The sequence below is a fragment of the Oncorhynchus tshawytscha genome, linkage group LG13, assembly GCF_018296145.1.
Source record: "Oncorhynchus tshawytscha isolate Ot180627B linkage group LG13, Otsh_v2.0, whole genome shotgun sequence".
Lineage (NCBI taxonomy): Eukaryota > Metazoa > Chordata > Actinopteri > Salmoniformes > Salmonidae > Oncorhynchus > Oncorhynchus tshawytscha.
The window spans coordinates 12,609,167-12,631,666 of NC_056441.1; the positions used below are offsets into that span (position 1 = coordinate 12,609,167).

General features: G+C 41.9%; 1 protein-coding gene and 1 long non-coding RNA gene across 2 annotated transcripts in view; both read right to left on the minus strand.

Annotated features, from left to right (window-relative positions):
• The window catches only part of LOC112238440 (sodium- and chloride-dependent glycine transporter 2), a 15,600-nt gene extending 2,940 nt beyond the window's left edge, over positions 1 to 12,660 (minus strand). Inside the window, exons 1-10 of the mRNA XM_024407019.1 lie at positions 12,531 to 12,660; positions 12,268 to 12,402; positions 11,898 to 12,108; positions 11,615 to 11,747; positions 11,224 to 11,358; positions 10,474 to 10,577; positions 10,114 to 10,238; positions 1,233 to 1,345; positions 428 to 568; positions 173 to 269 (exon numbers count right to left, since the gene is read on the minus strand). Of these exons, the coding sequence (XP_024262787.1) occupies positions 173 to 269; positions 428 to 568; positions 1,233 to 1,345; positions 10,114 to 10,238; positions 10,474 to 10,577; positions 11,224 to 11,358; positions 11,615 to 11,747; positions 11,898 to 12,108; positions 12,268 to 12,402; positions 12,531 to 12,660 (1,324 nt within the window). The remainder of the gene's footprint in view (positions 1 to 172; positions 270 to 427; positions 569 to 1,232; positions 1,346 to 10,113; positions 10,239 to 10,473; positions 10,578 to 11,223; positions 11,359 to 11,614; positions 11,748 to 11,897; positions 12,109 to 12,267; positions 12,403 to 12,530) is intronic.
• A 9,822-nt stretch (positions 12,661 to 22,482) lies between these two features.
• The window catches only part of LOC121838991, a 7,451-nt gene continuing 7,433 nt past the window's right edge, over positions 22,483 to 22,500 (minus strand). The window contains exon 3 of the long non-coding RNA XR_006078518.1: positions 22,483 to 22,500. This exon is cut by the window's right edge and continues 600 nt beyond it. This is a non-coding gene — a long non-coding RNA (uncharacterized LOC121838991).

Here is a 22,500-nt window from a genome sequence, read left to right on the forward strand (position 1 = left end):
CAGAAAATACTTCACAAATCTTCTTTGGAAGCAAGAGGCCTTGTTTTGGAGAGAAAAATCAGTGAATAATGTCATACATACTTCAGGTCATTATTATTCAGGGTCAGATGAAGCAAACATATACATTCATTGTGGAAAAGAGCACCATATAAGCTCTCATTGGAGCACTTACCAAATATCCAGCTTAGAGTAACGACTTCAAATAAAGAAGTGAACATCAGTGTTATGCCAACAGAATAGTCTAACAGCTGGAAGATGTAGACCCCGCCCTGTAAAGACCAAGACCCAAGGGCACATAGGTTATTTGTTTGAAAAGGATAATGGCACCAAGGTTACACCTCTTGAAACCAGACACACACACGCATGCACACACGCATGCACACACATACACACACACTTAAACAGAAATACAAACACACTCACACACCTGAGTAATGCAGGGAAGGCCAAACAGGAAGGTCAAGAAGCAGAGTAATAGGGTCACCAGCTCTTTATAGTTCAGCATGAGGAGAATCTTTGGGCCAAAGCTGTCCATAACGAAAGTCCCCATGACCTCCACAAGGGCAAACTATAAAGACAAAACACACATTCAACGATACAGACAAAACACAGTAAACTATACAGACAAAACACACAAACTATACAGACAAAACACACAAACTATACAGACAAAACACATTAAACTGTACAACAAAACACACATTAAACTACACAGACAAAACACACAAACTATACAGACAAAACACACAAACTATACAGACAAAACACACATTCAACTATAGAGCCAAAACACATTCAACTATACAGACAAAACACACATTAAACTATACAGACAAAACACAAAATATACAGACAAAACACTCAAACTATACAGACAAAACACACATTAAACTATACAGACAAAACACACAAACTATACAGACAAAACACAATCTATAAAGACAAAACACACATTAAACTATACAGACAAAACATACATTAAACTATAAAGACAAGACAAACAGTAAACTATACTGGCTATGTGTGTGTGTGTGTGTGTGTGTGTGTGTGTGTGTGTGTGTGTGTGTGTGTGTGTGTGTGTGTGTGTGTGTGTGTGTGTGTGTGTGTGTGTGTGTGTGTGTGTGTGTGTGTGTGTGTGTGTGCAAGTGCATGTGCGTGTGTGTGTAAGTGTACGTGTGTGCATGTGTGTGTGTGTGGGTGTGTGTGCTCGGTGTGTTTCTGTGCTACTAAACCTGACTATCCAGGCCGAGACACATCAGCATAAGGAAGAAGAGGAAGGCCCAGAGCTGAGAGACAGGCATGGTGCTGAAGATCTCTGGGTAAACCACAAATGCCAAACCAGGTCCTGGATAAACACACACACACACACACACTCACACACACACACACACACACACACACACACACACACACACAATACACAACATAGTGTCACTGTGTCTATGACCATGACATGTTCTTTACATGTGTTTTCAGTACTAGTGTGACAGTTCAGGCAAGAACACATTCTAGGCCAGGTATGGCAGTTGCATCATTAAATTACTTCACACTACATCTTGACTGGCTGCATCACCGCTTGGTATGGCAACTGCTCAGCATCCGACCGTAAAGGCACAACAGAGGGTAGTGCATACGGCCCAACACTGGGGCCAAGCTTCCTACCATCCAGGACCTCTATGCCCAGCGGTGTCAGAGGAAGGCTCTAAAAATGGTCAATTTGCCACTCAAGTCACAGTCTGTTCTCTCTGCTACTGCATGGCAAGTAGTACCGGAGCGCCAGGTCTGGGTCCAAAAGGCTCCTGAACAGCTTCCAACCCAAAGTCATAAGACTGCTAAACAGTTAATTAAATGGCTACCCAGACTTTCTGCTTTTCACACCTCACATACATGTACATAGTAATTCAATCAATCACCTAACCAAACCCAATTATTACCTTGAAGACGGCGCCGGAGAAGATGGCTGATATTCTACGTGCTCCTAACTGATCGTGTTCTTATGTTCATATTTTTGCCTTGTTTGTAACTTATTTTTTAAACTTATTTTGAAGATAATGTTGCTGCTATCGTCTTTTATGACCTAAAATAACTTCTGGACATCAGAACAGCGATTACTCCAACTGGCAAAGCCTTTTTTTTTTTCTAATAACGAGTCCGACGAGCCCGACTTGAACGACATTCTGCTTTCCCGGGAACAGGCCGAAAATCACGTCATTTGTGTGAAGAGATGACGGAGAAAAAGAGGACGGAGTAAACCCCCCCTGCCTTCCGTTCTACTAGCTAACGTGCAATCATTGGAAAATAAAATGGACGACCTACGAGGAAGATTAAACTACCAGCGGGACATTAAAAACTAATATCTTTAGCTTCAAGGAGTTGTGGCTGAGCGACGACATTATCAACATACAGCTGGCTAGTTATACGCTGTATTGGCAGGATAGAACAGCGCCTTCTGACAAGGGGTGGCGGACAATGTATTTTTGTAAATAATAGCTGGTCTAAAGTCTCAAGGTTTTGTTCGCCTGAGGTAGAGTATCTCATGATAAGCTGTAGACCACACAATTTACCTAGAGTTTGCAATTTGTATATTTCGTAGCTGTCTACATACCACACAGACCGATGCTGGCACTAAGACCGCACTCAATGAGCTGTATTCTGCCATAAGCAAACAGGAAACGCTCATCCAGAGGCGGCGCTCCTAGTGGCCGGGGACTTTAATGCAGGGAAACTTAAATCTGTTTTACCAAATGTCTATCAGCATGTTAAATGTGCAAAACTATAGACCAGCTTTACTCCACACACAGAGACATGTGCAAAGCTCTCCCTCACCCTCCATTTGACTATTCTGACAATAATTATATCCTCCTGATTCCTGCTGACAAGCACAAATAAAGCAGGAAGCACCAGTGACTCGGTCAATAAAAAAGTGGTCAGATGAAGCAGATGCTAAGCTACAGGACTGTTTTGCTAGCACAGACTGGAATATGTCTGGGATTCTTCCTATGGCATTGAGGAGTACACCACATCAGTCATTGGCTTCATCAATAAGTGCATCAATGATGTTGTCCCCACAGTGACCGTATGTACATACCCCAACCAGAAGCCATGGATTACAGGCAACATCCTCATCGAGCTAAACGCTAGAGCTGCCACTTTCAAGGAGCGGGACTCTAACCTGGAAGATTATAAGAAATCCCCCTATGCCCTCTGATGAACCATCAAACAGGCAAAGTGTCAATACAGGACTAAGATCGAATCATACTACACCTGCTCTGACGCTCGTCGGATGTGGCAGGGCCTGCAAACCATTACAGACTATAAAGGGAAGCACCGCCGAGAGCTGCTCAGTGACACAAGCCTACCAGATGAGCTAAACTACGTCTATGCTCACTTCGAGGCAAATAACACTAAAACATGCATGAGAGCACCAGCTGTTCTGGACGACTGTGTGATCACGCTCTCCGCAGCCGATGTGAGTAAGACCTTTCAACAGGTCAACATTCACAAGGCCGGAGGGCAAGATGGATTACCAGGACGTGTACTCCGAGCACGCGCTGACCAACTGGCAAGTGCCTTCACTGACATTTTCAACCTCTCCCTTTCCAATAATACCAACATGTTTTTAGCAGACCCTGTGCTGTGCCCAAGAACACTAAGGTAACCTACCTAAATGACTACTGACCCGTAGCACTCACGTCTGTAGCCATGAAGTGCTTTGAAAGGGTGGTCATGGCTCACATCAACACCATTACCCCAGAAACCCTACACCCACTTCAATTTGATTACCGCCCTAACAGATCCACAGATCCACACTGCCCTTTCCCACCAGGACAAAAGGAACACCTACGTGAGAATGCTATTAATTGACTACAGCTCAGCTTTCAACATCATAGTGCCCTCAAAGCTCATCAATAAGCTAAGGACCTTGGGACTATACACCTCCCTCTGCAACTGGATCCTGGACTTCATGACGGGCCGCCCCCAGGTGGTAAGGGTAAGTAACAGCACATCCGCCATGCTGATCCTCAACACAGGGGCGCCTCAGGGGTGTGTGTTCAGCCCCCTCCTGTACTCCCTGTTCACTCATGACTGCACGGCCAGGCACGACTCCAACACGATCATTAAAGTTCACAGATTACACAACAGTGGTAGGCCTGATCACCGACAACGACAAGACAGCCTATAGGGAGGAGGTCAGAGACCTGGCTGTGTGGTGCCAGGACAACAACCTCTCCCTCAACATGATGAAGACAAAGGAGATGATTGTGGACTACGGGAAAAGGAGGCCTGAGCATGCCCCCATTTTCATTGACAGGGCTGCAGTGGAGCAGGTTGAGAGCTTCCAGTTCCTTGCTGTCCACATCACCAACCAACTAACATGGTCTAAGCACACCAAGGCAGTCATAAAGAGGGCACGACAAAACCTATTCCCCCTCAGGAGACTGAAAAGATTTGGCATGGGTCGTCAGATCCTCAAAAGGTTCTACAGCTGCACCTTTGAGAGCATCCTGACGGGTTGCATCACTGTCTGGTATGGCAACTGCTCGGCCTCCGACTGCAAGGCACTGTGGAGGGTAGTGTGTACGGCCCAGTACATCACTGGGGCCAAGCCTCCTGCCATCCAGGACCTCTATTCCAGGCAGTGTTAGAGGAAGGCCCTAAAAAGATTCCAGCCACCCTAGTCATAAACTGTTCTCTCTGATACCTCACAGCAAGCGGTACCAGAGCACCAACTCTAGGTCCAAGAGGCTTCTAAACAGCTTCTACCCCCAAGTCAATAGACTCCTGAACATCTAATCAAATGGCTACCCAGACAATTTACACTGCCTCCCCCCCACACTATTTTACATCGCTGCTACACTCTGTTATTATCTATGCATAGTCACTTCAATAACTCTACCTACATGTACACTACCGTTCAAAAGTTTGGGGTCACTTAGAAATTACCTTGTTTTTGAAAGAAAAGCACAGTGAAGAGGCATCTCCAGGATGCTGGTCTTCTAGACAGAGTTGCAAAGAAAAAGCCATATCTCAGACTAGCCTATAAAAATAAAATATTAAGATGGTCAAAAGAACACAGACACTGGACAGAGGAACTCTGCCTAGAAGGCCAGCATCCCAGATTTTCCTCTTCGTTGTTGACATTGAGACTGGTGTTTTGCGGGTACTATTTAATGAAGCTGCCAGTTGAGGACTTATGAGGTGTCTGTTTCTCCAACTAGACACTCTAATGTACTTGTCCTATTCCGTTTCTTGGCAATTTCTTGCATGTAATAGCCTTCATTTCTCAGATCAAGAATAGACTGATGAGTTTCAGAAGAAAGGTCTTTGTTTCTGGCCATTTTGAGCCTGTAATCGAACCCACAAATGCTAGTGCTCCAGATACTCAACTAGTCTAAAGAAGTCCGGTTTTATTGCTTCTTTAATCAGCACAAAAGTTTTAACATAATTGCAAAAGGGTTTTCTAATGATCAATTAGCCTTTTAAAATGATAAACTTGGATTAGCTAACACAACGTGCCATTGGAACACAGGAGTGATGATTGCTGATAATGGGCCTCTGTACGCCTATGTATATATTCCATTAAAAATCAGCCGTTTCCAGTACTCCTTGTATATAGTCTCGTTTATGTTATTTTATTGTGTAATTATTTAATTTTTATCCATTTGTTAATTTTCTTACTTTTTAACTGCATTGTTGGTTAAGGACTCGTAAGTAAGCATTTCACGGTAAAGTCTACACTTGTTGTATTTGGCGCATGTGACAATTAAAATGTGATTTGATTTGACTGTTTATTAGATGTACTTTAGAACCTGTTCATTCTTATTATTATTATTTGCCTTCTGCTGCCACCTGTAGGGCCAAACCTATAAAGGCTACCAACACCAAAACAACTTTGAAACGTCCAGGCTGAACGTCTACAGTTTGCTTTAAAAAAATGAAATTATTTTCCAATCGATTTCATTATGAATAGAACTGTTATTTGTTTGTTCCGTTCAACTGTTCCGACCAGCAAAATAAAATTCTGTCAAAGATTTTCAGCTGGCATGAAGACACTGGAAGAAGTTTCTGATCGACAGAGGGACGGCTCTGATGTACAACAGCAAAAAAATTCTCAGAGCGTAAATGAAAGTTTTAACCGGTTCTCACGCTTTTAAGATAACAGTTCTGTTTCCAGAACAGTATAGATCAGTTGTGTTCCCGCTTCTGATTCTGTTCAATTGAAAAATGTTGTTATTTTCTGGTTTTCTGTTCTGTTCCCTGAACTGGTTACAACCCCTGGATACTACTAAATACGTTTCACCCTACAACCATATTTTCATCAATTCCAATGAATTTCAATGGCCTTAGACTTGAATAGGAAAGATTCCAGTCGTAATTAGTCTTCCTACCGTTGAAGCTCGAAACGCCATTCAAACTTTAAAATGTGCAGACCGGCCTGGAATAGGTTGCTTGTATACAGCTTTTTTTATACAATTTATATTTTTTGTCCAATGCTCTTGAACCGTTAAAGCTACCAACACCAAAACAACTTTAAAACGTGCGGGCTGACACTGGTGCTTGAAAAACACATGTAATACCACATACTTTTTTACACTCCAAACATATTTGCATAAATCCCAATGCATTTCAATGGCCATAAACTGGAATGGGGAAAACCCTATTACTACCATTACTACTGCTGTCTCTACCACTACTGTTACTATTTCAAAACCAGAAATACTTCAAGACTACCAACCACCCCATATTTACTTCAAGGCTACCAACCACCCCATATTTACTTCAAGGCTAGCAGGCACACCACATTTACTTCTGACTAGCAAGCAGACTAGCAACACATCACATTTACTTCAGACTAGCAACACATCACATTTACTTCAGACTAGCAAGCAGACTAGCAAGCACACCACATTTACTTCAGACTAACAAGCACATCACATTTACTTCGGACTAGCAAGCACATCACATTTACTTCAGACAAGCAACACATCACATTTACTTCGGACTAGCAAGCACATCACATTTACTTCAGACTAGCAACACATCACATTTACTTCAGACTAGCAACACATCACATTTACTTCAGACTAGCAACACATCACATTTACTTCGGACTAGCAAGCACATCACATTTACTTCGGACTAGCAAGCACATCACATTTACTTCAGACTAGCAAGCAGACTAGCAACACATCACATTTACTTCGGACTAACAAGCAGACTAGCAAGCACACCACATTTACTTCAGACTAGCAAGCAGACTAGCAACACACCACATTTACTTCAGACTAACAAGCAGACTAGCAACATACCACATTTACTTCAGACTAGCAACACACCACATTTACTTCAGACTAACAAGCAGACTAGCAACATACCACATTTACTTAAGACTAGTAAGCACACCACATTTACTTCAGACTAGCAACACATCACATTTAATTCAGTATAATTTGTTGTTCATTTAAAGTGGGACAGGTTCTCTTTAGCAACTACATTCAGTTTTCACAATCTGTACATAACCCCGGTTTAGGGGCGGCAGGGTAGCCTAGTGGTTAGAGCGTTGGACTAGAAAGGTTGCAAGTTCATATCCCCGAGCTGACAAGGTACAAATCTGTCGTTCTGCCCCTGAACAGGCAGTTTACCCACTGTTCCTAGGCCGTCATTGAAAATAAGAATTTGTTCTTAACTGACTTGCCTAGTTAAATAAAGGTAAAATAAATACAAATAAATAAAAATTAGCTCTGGTCAAGGGTGTTACGTGAAGATTGCTGATACTGAGCATTCTTCAACAAAACAAGCAAAAGGACAATATAGGAATAAGGGGGAATCATGCTACACAGGCTCCGACTCCCACCACATGTGGCAGGGGCCATTACGGATTACAAAGGAAGACCCAGCCATGTTCTTGCCAACGATGCCTCTCTACCAGATGAACTCAATACATTTTATGCACGCTTCGACAATAACAACACCGTGCCGGGTGTGAGGGCCCTCACCAACCCAGAGGACTGGGTGATCTCTGTCTCTGAGGCCGACGTGAGTAAGGTCTTTAATCAGGTAAACACTCGCAAGGCCGTGGGGGCAGATGGTATTCCAGTATACCAGGCATATTCACTGTCATTTTCAACCTCTCCTTGTCCCAGTCTGTAATCCTCACGTCTTTAACTGACCACCATCATTCCTGTTCCTAAGAACTCTAACACCGTACCCAAACCGGACGCGATCGTTCGCCATCGTGGCCAAATTGATTTTGTCCCCGTGCACACAAACGTGATCACGACACGCAGGTTGAAATATCAAAACAAACTCTGAACCAATTATATTAATTTGGGGACAGGTCGAAAAGCATTAAACATTTATGACAATTTAGCTAGCTTACTTACTGTTGCTAGATCATTTGTCCTGTGATATAAACGTTGACTTGTTATTTTACCTGAAATGCACAAGGTCCTCTAATCCGACAATTAATCCCACACATAAAATGGTCAACCGAATCGTTTCTAGTCGTCTCTCCTCCTTCCAGGCTTTTTCTTCTTGGGACATTATATGGTGATTAGCATCTACATTTCATAGTATTACCACGACGACCGACGAACTCAGTTCGTCTTTCAATCACCAATGTGGGTATAACCAATGAGAGATGGCATGGTGGACAGTCGTAAAAAGGGTGCGACAGCGCCTCTTGCCCCTCAGGAGGTTGAAAACGTTTGGCATGGGCCCTCAAATCCTCAAACATTTCTACATCTGTACCATTGAGAGCACCTTGACTGGCTGAATCACTGCTTGGTATGGCATCTGCACTGCTCTCGATCGCATGGCGCTACAGAGGGTGGTGCAGACTGCCCAGCTCCCTGCCATCCAGGTCTTGTATATCAGGCGGTGTGAAAGGAAGGTCCGTAAAATGATTAAAGACTCCAGCCACCCAAGCCATAGGCCATTCTCTCTACTTCTGCACAACAAGTGGTACCGGTGCATCAAGTCTGACATCCACAGGCCTCTGAACAGTTTCTATCCCCAAGCCATAACACTGCTAAATAAATAGCTAACAAAATGGCTACGCAGACTATCTGAGTTGACCCTCTGGTTTAATTTTAATTCTTGCGCTGTCTCTATGCACACTCACAGGACACTCACGCACACTGACTCTCCAACACACACACACACACACACACACACACACACACACACACACACACACACACACACACACACACACACACACACACTAAATTTGCTCACACATAACATGCACACACATTTAAAGGGACTCTACACAAATGCACACACACACTCACATACATTCATCATAGATGTTGCTGCTACTCTGTTAATCATATATCCTATATCCCTCTGTCACTCCAGTATCCCTACCTATTGTGAATATGGCATTAGAACTGACCCTGTATATTGCTTCTTACTTTCTCGTGTTCTTCTTATTCCTCGTGTGTTTTTGTTTGACCCTGTTCCTTTTAGTAATACATTGACATTGATTACTGCATTGTTGGGATTAGAGCTAGCAAGCAAGGCATTTCACTGTACTTGTGTACGTGACATTAAAACTTGAAAAAGAGCTAAGTCCTCCTGAACAGTACCTCCAACAGCCAGTAACGCCCTGGACCAGAGCTAAGTCCTCCTGAACAGTACCTCCAACAGTCAGTAACGCCCTGGACTAGAGCTAAGTCCTCCTGAACAGTACCTCCAATAGCCAGTAACGCCCTGGACTAGAGCTAAGTCCTCCTGAACAGTACCTCCAACAGTCAGTAACGCCCTGGACTAGAGCTAAGTCCTCCTGAACAGTACCTCCAACAGCCAGTAACTCCCTGGACCAGAGCTAAGTCCTCCTGAACAGTACCTCCAACAGTCAGTAACGCCCTGGATCAGAGCTAAGTCCTCCTGAACAGTACCTCCAACAGCCAGTAACGCCCTGGACCAGAGCTAAGTCTTCCTGAACAGTACCTCCAACAGTCAGTAACGCCCTGGATCAGAGCTAAGTCCTCCTGAACAGTACCTCCAACAGCCAGTAACGCCCTAGACTAGAGCTAAGTCCTCCTGAACAGTACCTCCAACAGCCAGTAACGCCCTGGACCAGAGCTAAGTCCCCCTGAACAGTACCTTCAACAGCCAGTTGCTCCACTTGGAGGTGGCGCACATGTGCCATGTAGCCGATGCCAGAGAACATGACGAAGCCAGCAAAAATACTGGTGGCAGAGTTCGCCAAAGTGACAATCATTGCATCCCTGCCGCACACAAAAGAAAATGATGAGTTCATTGTTTATGATTATGAAGTATATATTTTTTTTACATCATTCAGATGAAATCCATAGTTCTGTAGAAGTGCAACACTAGCACCACACCAGAAAGCAGTCAGTTTGTATGGGGCCAAATACTGTATATCTGTGTGTTTGTTAGCAATGGCAGTACAATGTGCAAAATGTCACACGTAAACAAACACAAAAGCTTTCTATAGACTACCTGAGGATGTTATTGTTGACCTTGTTGTGGCTGGCCATAGACAGTAAGCAGCCAAATCCAATGCCTATTGAGTAGAAGATCTGAGCAGTAGCATCAATCCATACCTGTGAAAAAGATCACCTTATTGTCCATTTACTTGCAGAGAATGGACATTTGTCTTTATGCTTATGCCCCCTGAGATACACACACATGGGAAGGAATGGGCCAGCCCCAGTGCAGTGCCCCAGGAGCTAGTTGTAACAACAGTATAACAGAAGCAAACGCTTGACAGTTACTTTTTTACAACAGGAGCTGGTTAAACATTGTTTTCTCTAGACAAATAAAAACACCACTGCCTGGAAGCATGAAACAATGAGCGGGCATTCCTGAGGTCAAACTGTCCTCTAACACTTCCCACATAATGGCTCAAACATGGGTAGGTACAGTGTTATAGACTGACAAAGTAATTATTTTATGGGAGCAAGACCTGCAAACTGACTAAGAAAATCAGTGTAGGGGAACCTAACCAAGACCATCACAATGAGTATCACAACGTGTCTATGTCATTAATTCATGAATAAGATCACTTCTTCAAGTCGAAGTCACTTCTTCAAGTCGAAGTCACTTCTTCAAGTCGAAGTCACTTCTTCAAGTCGAAGTCACTTCTTCAAGTCGAAGTCACTTCTTCAAGTCGAAGTCACTTCTTCAAGTCGAAGTCACTTCTTCAAGTCGAAGTCAAGTCAAAGTTTATAAGTGCTTTGACCCACTCACGTGTATCTCTCCCAGTTTGTTCCATTTGGGTGTCAGGAAGAACAGGATGCCATCCAGGGCTCCTGGTAGTCGGATATTGTTGAACAGAAGAGCCAGAAGGACCACATATGGAAACAGTGCTGTGAAGTACACCACCTGTGGATGGTACACACACACACACACACGCACGCACGCATGCATGCACGCACGCACGCACACACACACACACACACATGCACGCACGCATGCACACACACACACACATACACAAACACATGTTGAGTGTTTGTAGTGATTCGAGTGTCACACCACAACAGTTCTCCCCGACACTCATCATTAGTAGAGCAGAATCACTTTGATGAAGTGCTCTGTTGGGTATACAATGTAACAATGGTCAGGAGGGATGGACAACTTTGCCAGTGGATCTGATCCCCTTGAAGACAGAGAAGAATAGGATGGCCCAGATCAGCAGGAGAATTCCAACCAGCTCCCATCGCAGGTGGCCCACAGTCTCAATCCCCTCAGTGATTTCCAGGAGCCTATGGCTAAACACACGACAGTCTTTAAGTGTAATGATGCTACATTCTTGGTGAATAAAAACAACTAGTGTGTTGTGAATTTGGTTAAACCAACATCACAGCTTGAAGTGACATTGAATGAGAACGGTTAAAATGTTACTGTAATGTAAAACCTACTCAAAGAATTGTTTAGTGGCGGACTGCAGGTGTGTGGTGGTGTTTTCCATGAAGCTGGAACAGTTCTCTGGAATGTTCCAGGTGGCATTACAGAGCTGCCATGGCAACGGGGCTGTGAAGGAGTGGAAGAGGTAGTACAGAACCCAGGTCAGGACTGTGTTGTTGTAGGAGGCCACGATGAAGGACAGCATCACCATAGCCACACCCACACCTGGAGACCAACAACAACAAACATGGAAAAAACATAGCATAGGTTAAAGGTCAAATAAAATAAAAAATGATACAGGCTCTAGTATTCTGTTGCTTGTGGTCTCTCTTGATATAAAACTGACTTCATAATACTGGTCAATTATATCTTGTAATGTATGACCTTTCATTAGAGGACAGATGTCGATGAATGCCTCAACAGGTCCTCTTTTTGTGTACTGCCCCACTGTAAACTCCATGAACACCAGAGGGATGGCACACAGACACATCATGGTGAGATAGGGAATGAGGAATGCACCTGATTAGAGGAGATGGTAATGTAGAAATCAATGGTAAAACATTTAATCTATTAATAGTGTATTAAAACTCTTATAAGAGCTCCCAGGGTAATGTTGTACTCCAAAACATAATTTTCCATGAACTTACCTCCGCCATCGCTGAAGCAGACGTATGGAAAGCGCCACACATTTCCAATTCCGACTGCATAGCCTACTGAAGAAAGGATGAACTCTGCACGATTGGCCCATGTCTCTCTTTCTTTTGGTAGTCTGTCCATCGTCTGAGAAAGGTTTGACCCCAACAACCAACAGAGACTCCTCTCCACAGATTTATAATATTTTCATCTTTCGCCAAAAAATGTATGATTTACAGGAAAAAGTGTTGGAAAGCGGAGAGGGATGTCTTCCATTTTCTGCGAAAAGAAAAAAAATGATAAGAAAAAAATGAATGATTTCCAGAAGATGAACTGGCAACTAGAAAATACAAATGTGGCCATGTCTAGAATGGTCATTCATAGATTGATTCTGATTTTGACGTTGTCAGAAAGTTTTGAAGTTGCCTCATGAATACATGCTCTAAGTCAAGCCTTGTGTTTGTGTTGGGACAGACTGTAAGTTCAAGTTTAACAGACTGTTTCCCCTCCAACTGGACTGACCCAAGGAGTTTGCCTACCTTCTATGCAAATGTGTAAACCGGCTAAAACAAACCGGAGTGAAAACACATTCTACATGGATATATGAATTAGAATCTCTATAAACATTTCAAGCTCAAGGGCTTAGTCTTCTCAACAACGCACGTCATTAGAATATACCGTACATTACAGACTTTAAACCTGATTAAGGTTTAGGTAATACAAAAATATCACCAATACAATATGACGAGATTCAGACACTTAGTACTGCAAGGCACTTAGAGAGATGAAAGATGAGAATCCTGATCTCCGTTCCAAATGGCACACTATTCCCTATGTAGTGCACTATTTTCGACTATGACCCTATGGGCCCTGGTCAAAAGTAGTGCATTATAAAGGAAATAGGGAACAATTTGGATTGCAAACTGGGTTATTTCTCCCCTCTTTTGGCTTTCTGTCTGGCGTTACATTAAGCAGAGTCCTATTGACAGTGACTTATTAAATGCTATGTGCTTCAAATGCATCCGTCTCACTCCGCCGGACACCCTGTACTCGTCCTGGTCTGACCAGGTAAAAACAACATCCTGGTGGTTAATCATAGAGAATGAGAGAAGCGAAGGGTTTCCCCCCGTTTCTCTGCCGTTATTAATGAAAGAAGCACCGGTGGCTGCAAAGTTTAGTTTAATAGAAAAGAGAGAGGGAAGGTCCCTCTCCTGTTTCATAGCCGTAATGTTTACTGTCCTGTTTCATAGCCATAATGTTTACTGTCCTGTTTTATAGCCATAATGTTTACTGTCCTGTTTTATAGCCATAATGTTTACTGTCCTGTTTTATAGCCATAATGTTTACTGTCCTGTTTTATAGCCATAATGTTTACTGTCCTGTTTTATAGCCATAATGTTTACTGTCCTGTTTTATAGCCATAATGTTTACTGTCCTGTTTTATAGCCATAATGTTTACTGTCCTGTTTTATAGCCATAATGTTTACTGTCCTGTTTTTATAGTTTTATAGCCATAATGTTTACTGTCATAATGTTTACTGTCCTGTTTTATAGCCATAATGTTTACTGTCCTGTTTTATAGCCATAATGTTTACTGTCCTGTTTTATAGCCATAATGTTTACTGTCCTGTTTTATAGCCATAATGTTTACTGTCCTGTTTTATAGCCATAATGTTTACAGTCCTGTTTCATAGCCATAATGTTTACAGTCCTGTTTCATAGCCATAATGTTTACAGTCCTGTTTCATAGCCATAATGTTTACAGTCCTGTTTCATAGCCATAATGTTTACTGTCCTGTTTTATAGCCATAATGTTTACAGTCCTGTTTCATAGCCATAATGTTTTTACAGTCCTGTTTCATAGCCATAATGTTTACAGTCCTGTTTCATAGCCATAATGTTTACTGTCCTGTTTTTCATAGCCATAATGTTTACTGTCCTGTTTTATAGCCATAATGTTTACTGTCCTGTTTTTATAGCCATAATGTTTACAGTCCTGTTTCATAGCCATAATGTTTACTGTCCTGTTTCATAGCCATAATGTTTACTGTCCTGTTTTATAGCCTGTTTTTCCATAGCCATAATGTTTACAGTCCTGTTTTATAGCCATAATGTTTACAGTCCTGTTTTATAGCCATAATGTTTACTGTCCTGTTTTATAGCCATAATGTTTACTGTCCTGTTTTTCTGTTTTATAGCCATAATGTTTACTGTCCTGTTTATAGCCATAATGTTTACTGTCCTGTTTCATAGCCATAATGTTTACTGTCCTGTTTTATAGCCATAATGTTTTTCATAGCCATAATGTTTACAGTCCTGTTTCATAGCCATAATGTTTACTGTCCTGTTTTATAGCCATAATGTTTACTGTCCTGTTTATAGCCATAAGTCCTGTTTATAGCCATAATGTTTAGTCCTGTTTCATAGCCATAATGTTTACTGTCCTGTTTCATAGCCATAATGTTTACTGTAGCCTGTTTTTCATAGCCATAATGTTTACTGTCCTGTTTCATAGCCATAATGTTTACTGTCCTGTTTTATAGCCATAATGTTTACAGTCCTGTTTCATAGCCATAATGTTTACTGTCCTGTTTCATAGCCATAATGTTTACTGTCCTGTTTCATAGCCATAATGTTTACTGTCCTGTTTCATAGCCATAATGTTTACTGTCCTGTTTTATAGCCATAATGTTTACAGTCCTGTTTCATAGCCATAATGTTTACTGTCCTGTTTCATAGCCATAATGTTTACTGTCCTGTTTCATAGCCATAATGTTTACTGTCCTGTTTTATAGCCATAATGTTTACAGTCCTGTTTTATAGCCATAATGTTTACTGTCCTGTTTCATAGCCATAATGTTTACTGTCCTGTTTTATAGCCATAATGTTTACTGTCCTGTTTCATAGCCATAATGTTTACAGTCCTGTTTCATAGCCATAATGTTTACAGTCCTGTTTCATAGCCATAATGTTTACTGTTCTACGACAGTGCCTTGGTTTATACACTAGACCAGTGGTTCTCAACTGGTTTATACACTAGACAAGTAGTTCTCAACTGGTTTATACACTAGACCAGTAGTTCTCAACTGGTTTATACACTAGACAAGTAGTTCTCAACTGGTTTATACACTAGACAAGTAGTTCTCAACTGGTTTATACACTAGACAAGTAGTTCTCAACTGGTTTATACACTAGACAAGTAGTTCTCAACTGGTTTATACACTAGACAAGTAGTTCTCAACTGGTTTATACACTAGACAAGTAGTTCTCAACTGGTTTATAAACTAGACCAGTAGTTCTCAACTGGTTTATACACTAGACCAGTGGTTCTCAACTGGTTTATACACTAGACCAGTGGTTCTCAACTGGTTTATAAACTAGACCAGAGGTTCTCAACTGGTGCGGTATGCAAATTGGAGTGGGTCTAGGTTTTCTGGGATAACGGTGTTAATGTGAGCCATGACCAGCTTTTCAAAACACTTCATGGCTACCGACGTGAGTGCTACAGGTCGGTAGTCATTTAGGCAGGTTACCTTAGTATTCTTGGGCACAGGGACAATGGTAGACTGCTTGAAACATGTTGGTATTACAGACTCAGACAGGGAGAGGTTGAAAATGTCAGTGAAGACACTTGCCAGTTGGTCAGCGCATGCTCGGAGTACATGTCCTGGTAATCCATCTGGCCCTGCCGCCTTGTGAATGATGACCTGTTGAAAGGTCTTACTCACATCAGCTGCGGAGAGCATGATCACACAGTCGTCCAGAACAGCTGATGCTCTCATGCATGTTTCATTGTTTCTTGCCTCAAAGCGGGCATAGAAGTTATTTAGCTCGTTTGGTGGGCTCATGTCACTGGGCAGCTCTCGGCTGTGCTTCCCTTTGTAGTCTGTAATAGTTTGCAGGCCCTGCCACATCCTACGAGCGTCAGAGCTGGTGTCGTACGATTCAATTTTATTCCTGTATTGACTCATTGCTTGTTTGATGGTTAGTCAGAGGGCATAGCGGGATTTCTTATAAGCTTCCGGGTTAGAGTCCCGCTCCTTGAATGCGGAAGCTCTATCCTTTAGCTCAGTGCGGATGTTGCCTGTGGCATCCATGGCTTCTGGTTGGGATATATATGTACGGTCACTGTGGGGATGACGTCCTCGATGCACTTATTGAGGAAGCCAGTGACTGATGTGGTGTACTCCTCAATGCCATCGGAAGAATCCCGGAACATATTCCAGTCTGTGCTAGCAAAATAGTCCTGTAACTTAGCATCTGCTTCATCTGACCACTTTTTTATTGACCGAGTCACTGGTGCTTTCTGCTTTAATTTGTGCTTGTAAGCAGGAATCAGGAGGATAGAATTATGGTCAGATATGCCAAATGGAGGGTAAGGGAGAGCTTTGTACCATCTCTGTGTGTGGAGTAAAGATTTAAGTTTCCTTGCATTAACGTCCCCAGCCACTAGGAGTGCCGACCTCTGGATGAGCATTTTCCTGTTTGCTTATGGCGGTATACATCTCATTGAGTGCAGTCTTAGTGCCAGCATCGGTCTGTGGGATATGTAGACAGCTACGAAAAATACAGATGAAAACTCTCTAGGTATCATGCTTATCATGAGATGCTCCACCAGACGCAAGCAAAACCTTGACACTTCCTTAGATATCATGCATCAGCTGTTGTTTACATATATGCATAGGCCCCCCTCCTCGTGTCTTACCAGAAGCTGCTGGTAATACACTTTATCATGCCAATAAGGTGTATAACCTGCCAGCTGTGTGTTCTTAATGTTGTCGTTCAGCCACGACTCAGTGAAACACAGGATATTACAGTTTTTAATGTTCTGTTGGTGGGATATACGTGCTTTCAGTTCGTCCCATTTATTTTCCAAAGATTGAACGTTAGCTAGCAGGACAGAAGGCAAAGGCAGATTAGCCACTCATCTCCTGATCCTCACAAGGCACCCTGATTTCTTTTCGCGAAATCTCAATTTCCTTCTCCAGTGAATGACGGGGATCTGGGCCTGGTCGGGTGTCTGTAGTATATTCCTCCAGTCCGACTCATTGAAGAAAAACTCTTTGTCTAATCTGAGGTGAGTAATCGCAGTTCTGATGTCAGGAAGCTCTTTTCGGTCATAAGAGACGGTAGCAGCAACATTATGTACAAAACAAGTTACGACCAAGGCAAAAAAAATAAAATAGCTTGGTTGGTTAAGAGCCGATAAGATGGCAGCCATCAGCTCTGGCGCCGTCATGAAATCTCAACTGGTTTAAACACGAGTAGAGTGGTTCTCAACTGGTTAATACACTAGTTCTCAACTGATTTTGCCTCGGGACCCAAATTGAACCAGGTTGTTTCATTCGCGACCCATTGGATAATGGCGCCGGAGGGGATGGCTGTTGTTTTACCGGTTCCTAACCAACTGTTCTATTTTGTCATTTTTATCCCACATTTATTTTGTACATAATGTTGCTGCTACCGTCTCTTATGACTGAAAAGAGCTTCTGGATATCAGAACAGCGATTACTCCGAATTTCTCTTGAATTTGTCCAACGAGAAGGATATACTGCATCCCCGAGAACAGGCCCAAACCCCGTCACTCGCATGAAGATGGAAATACAGGGTGCGGAGATCGGGGTGCCTTGTGAGAATTCGTCGATGAGAGGGTAACCCGCCTCGAGCATCTTTTCTATTGGCCAACGTGCAATCACTAGAAATAAACTGAATCATCTCCGTTCTATCCTATCAACAGGACATGAAAAACTGTGATATCTTATGTTTCACCGAGTCATGGCTGAACGACGACATAGATAATATAGAGTTGGCTGGGGTTTCCGTGCATCGGCAGGACAGAACAGCTATGCCTGGTAAGACGAGGGGTGGGTGTGTTTGTCTATTTGTCAATAACAGCTGGTGCACAATGTCTAATATTAAAGAAGTCACGAGGTATTGCTCGCCTGAGGTAGAGTACCTCATGATAAGCTGTAGACCACATTATCTCCCAAGAGGGTTTTCATCTATATTATTCGTAGCCGTCTATTTACCACCACAAACCGATGCTGGCACTAAGACCGCACTCAATGAGCTGTATAAGGCCATAAGCAAACAACAAAATGCTCATCCAGAAGCGGCGCTCCTAGTGACCAGGGATTTTAATGCAGGAAAATTTAAATCTGTTTTAACTCATTTCTACCAGCATGTCACATGCAACCATAGGGGGAAAAAACTCTACACCACCTTTACTCCACACACAGAGAAGCATACTAAGCTCTCCCTCACCCTACATTTCACAAATCTGAGAGCCCCCCCCCCCCCACTCCACCAAGAATCGCACCATGTGTCACGAATACCACTGAAGGTGGCTCCCCTTCCTGTTCGGGTGGCGCTCGGCGGTCGTCGTCGCCGGTCTACTAGCTGCCACCGATCCCTTTTTCCTTTCGTTTGTTTTTGTCTAATTGTTTTCACATGTTCCTTGTTGAGGTTTTGGGATGGGTGTTATTTAAGTTTGTTTAGCCTGCTGGTGTTTGTGGGGGCTTGTTGTTATTGTTACGTTTGTGGTGTATCGTTGTCTTTTGGGTTTTACTGTCCAGGTTTTGTAACTAAGGTTTTGGGTTTGTTTGCACCTGTGTTTAGGGCTTCACCCACGTTTGGACCTGTTACGTTGTAGAGGACATTAAAGCGTTTTTCCCGTTTACTTTTGCTCTCTGCGTCTGACTCCACACCCATCACTCACCCACCGTTACACCATGCCCAGACAGCCTGCTTTGGCGGCATAGTGGGCTGGGGTCCAGCCACAATGGAATTGGGGCGTTAGGTTTATCGTGTGTCAGTGTAATTAGTGTGTGATCTGGCATAGTTTTTATTATTGTCAGAGAGAATACAGTATTCGGCACGGGTCAAAAAGTGATTGATGAGGTATTTTATGGGTCACGTGGTTATGCCCATATATATATACATCCTGTCCGGAAGTTCTCACGCTGTCGAGTGAGTGTTTATGTAACCCGATAGTGCATCTGTTTAGGGTAAAGCCTGTGTTTACATTAAAGCTGTCAAGGTGATTGATGTGTTGTGACGTTGTTGAACTGTGGAATGGCTTTGAACATATGATGCATCTGTTTAGGGTAAACAATGTGTATTGGTATAGTTCACACATACTTATGCTATTGCCACATAACATAATACAATGTCAGTGTCAGTGTATGCAGCCTTAGATGCTGTGGGGAATGTGTTACATCATGTACATGTTACCCCCTATAGATATTCCTTAACATCCTAGATACTAGTGCATTAGTAGTACATAACAGTGTAATAGTGTAGTACTACAGTACGGATCTGTCTTGACATCCTCATTTGAAACGTTAAAACTTCTTGTTTATTGTCAGAACGAGCCTTCTGTATATGTGTGGTACTATATATAAAACATCAGTGACTCTGATTCACCAAAGGTTCTTGTTCTTTACAGTTTAACATAAACAATGTTTCCCTCCACTCTAAAAAATTATATTTCGGATTATAAACATGTAAATAAAAAATAAAAAAGGAATACTAAAATAGCCCATGTTATATTATATATATCATGTTATATACATCATATATACATCATAACCCGAGGGGGGTCGAAATTGTTGTTCAAATGTTGCATATACATTTTTTAGTATCTAGATATTGTGTTATATGTTAGAATGTCTAATGAACAACTATATTTTATACATTAATATATTGTTTTGTCAGAAATATATAAATATAATAATAACAAAGTATTACCTGCACCTGTACGCAGACGATACAGTTGTGTACTCTATCGCCCGCCCTGCTGATCAGGATCTATCTGAACTACAAGTATATATAAGTATATGTTGTTTTCTAGAGTACACAAAAATGATTCTAATGATTGAAGTGTATGTACCTAGTACGGTGTATCAGTATATACATTAAGTTGTCTTTGAAAAAAACATATTGATGAGTTAGTTAATTAAGATGTTGAATATAAAAAGGGACTTCTTCTATAGAAATAGGTCAGGCCTCTTGCTTAATAGTACAACGCAGATAATTCAATCTATGCTCTTACTGGTCCTAGACTATTGTGAAATCATCTATATGAATGCAGCTGCCACTTCATTAAAGCCTTTAGATGCATTTGACCATAGAGCACTTTGTTTTATTATGGGTACAGGTTCAGTACACATCCCTGCATTCTCTATTATAAAGTAGGCAGGCCCTCTTTGATGTCAAGTAGGTCAATTTGTTGCTCTCTTTGCCTTTCTAAAGCTCTTTTACATACTGTAAACTCCCTCTGTAGCTAACATCTACAATAACCGTTAGAGGTAAGAGTTGCCTTTATCATACACAGTCTCAGGGATTGCTAACTCTGTAAATTCCTTTGGTCTGTACATAGTTAGGTAAATCAGCTCTTTGCCCCTTACTTGTGGAATAATCTCCAAGCTTCTCTAAACATGGATGTTTTGGTGTCTCTAGGTTAATTCAGACTGCTGAATGAGGCCTGTTACAACTTACTTACAAAACCTTTAAAGGAGTTTGTGAAACCATTCAGTCATGGATGTATGTAAACATATGTAATGCTTGTTACAGAAGACACATTTTGTACATTGAATAGCCATTCATCCCTGTTACACCTTGATGTGGTGGTTCTCTATGTCTGGACATGTTTATAATCCACATAGTGTGAATAGTGGTTTCCATAAAGTAATTACCCCCCTAAATCTGAATCTGAAATTACCTTTATGATTGTTCTTACCACTGTTACTTTGGGGTTCTAATCCCCCTCTTTCAGAATACTGTTACTTTGGGGTTCTAATCCCCCTCTTTCAGAATACTGTTACTTTGGGGTTCTAATCCTCCTCTTTCAGAATCCTATTACTTTGGGGTTCTAATCCCCCTCTTTCAGAATACTGTTACTTTGGGGTTCTAATCCTCCTCTTTCAGAATCCTATTACTTTGGGGTTCTAATCCCCCTCTTTCAGAATCCTGTTACTTTGGGGTTCTAATCCCCCTCTTTCAGAATCCTGTTACTTTGGGGTTCTAATCCCCCTCTTTCAGAATCCTGTTACTTTGGGGTTCTAATCCCCCTCTTTCAGAATCCTGTTACTTTGGGGTTCTAATCCCCCTCTTTCAGAATCCTGTTACTTTGGGGTTCTAATCCCCCTCTTTCAGAATCCTGTTACTTTGGGATTCTAATCCCCCTCTTTCAAAGTCCTGTTACTTTGGGATTCTAATCCCCCTCTTTCAGAATCCTGTTACTTTGGGGTTCTAATCCCCCTCTTTCAGAATCCTGTTACTTTGGGATTCTAATCCCCCTCTTTCAAAATCCCTACTGTGAACACATCTTTAACATTCATGATCCTTCACTATATTTATCCCTAAACCTCCCACAATAACTATTGTATATTGTTAGTCCCAATGACCTTACTGCCAATATCAAAGTTGTATACATAGCTATAGCTAAATACATTGTTGGAGACAGTTTCCATATCTTTCATTATGCAAACATGTGTTTATTAGATTATATTTCTCATTAAGAATAATGTTGTTTTAATTCTATATGGGTCATGCTTCGTTTTGGTCATATGATCTCTTATGGGTCAATTATTTTAACTACAATATAGACATTATGTTCTTGGCTCAATGTGGTCCCACCCCTCCCATGTGTTCCCAGGTGCATATTTGGGAGCCCATATACATTCAGGATGTAAAGCTTACTAGTTATGGCAAATGTTAGGAAGACCTGGTTGTTGTAACAAAAACAAAAAACAAAACAGCAAAGTTTAATAGTTTGACCACATCTTTTCACATATGTTTTATTTGGGTCTTTTAAATGTACCACGTTGATTGGCTCCAGCCATTGGAAGCTCGGTGCAAAGAACAATAACACAATTCAACCATTAATGGATGGTGACAAAAATAATGACATTGCAAGTAGTCATGTTAAGGTTTTCAATGTTTTATTGGTGGAGTTTATGGATTTGCATGTGGCTGTGCATT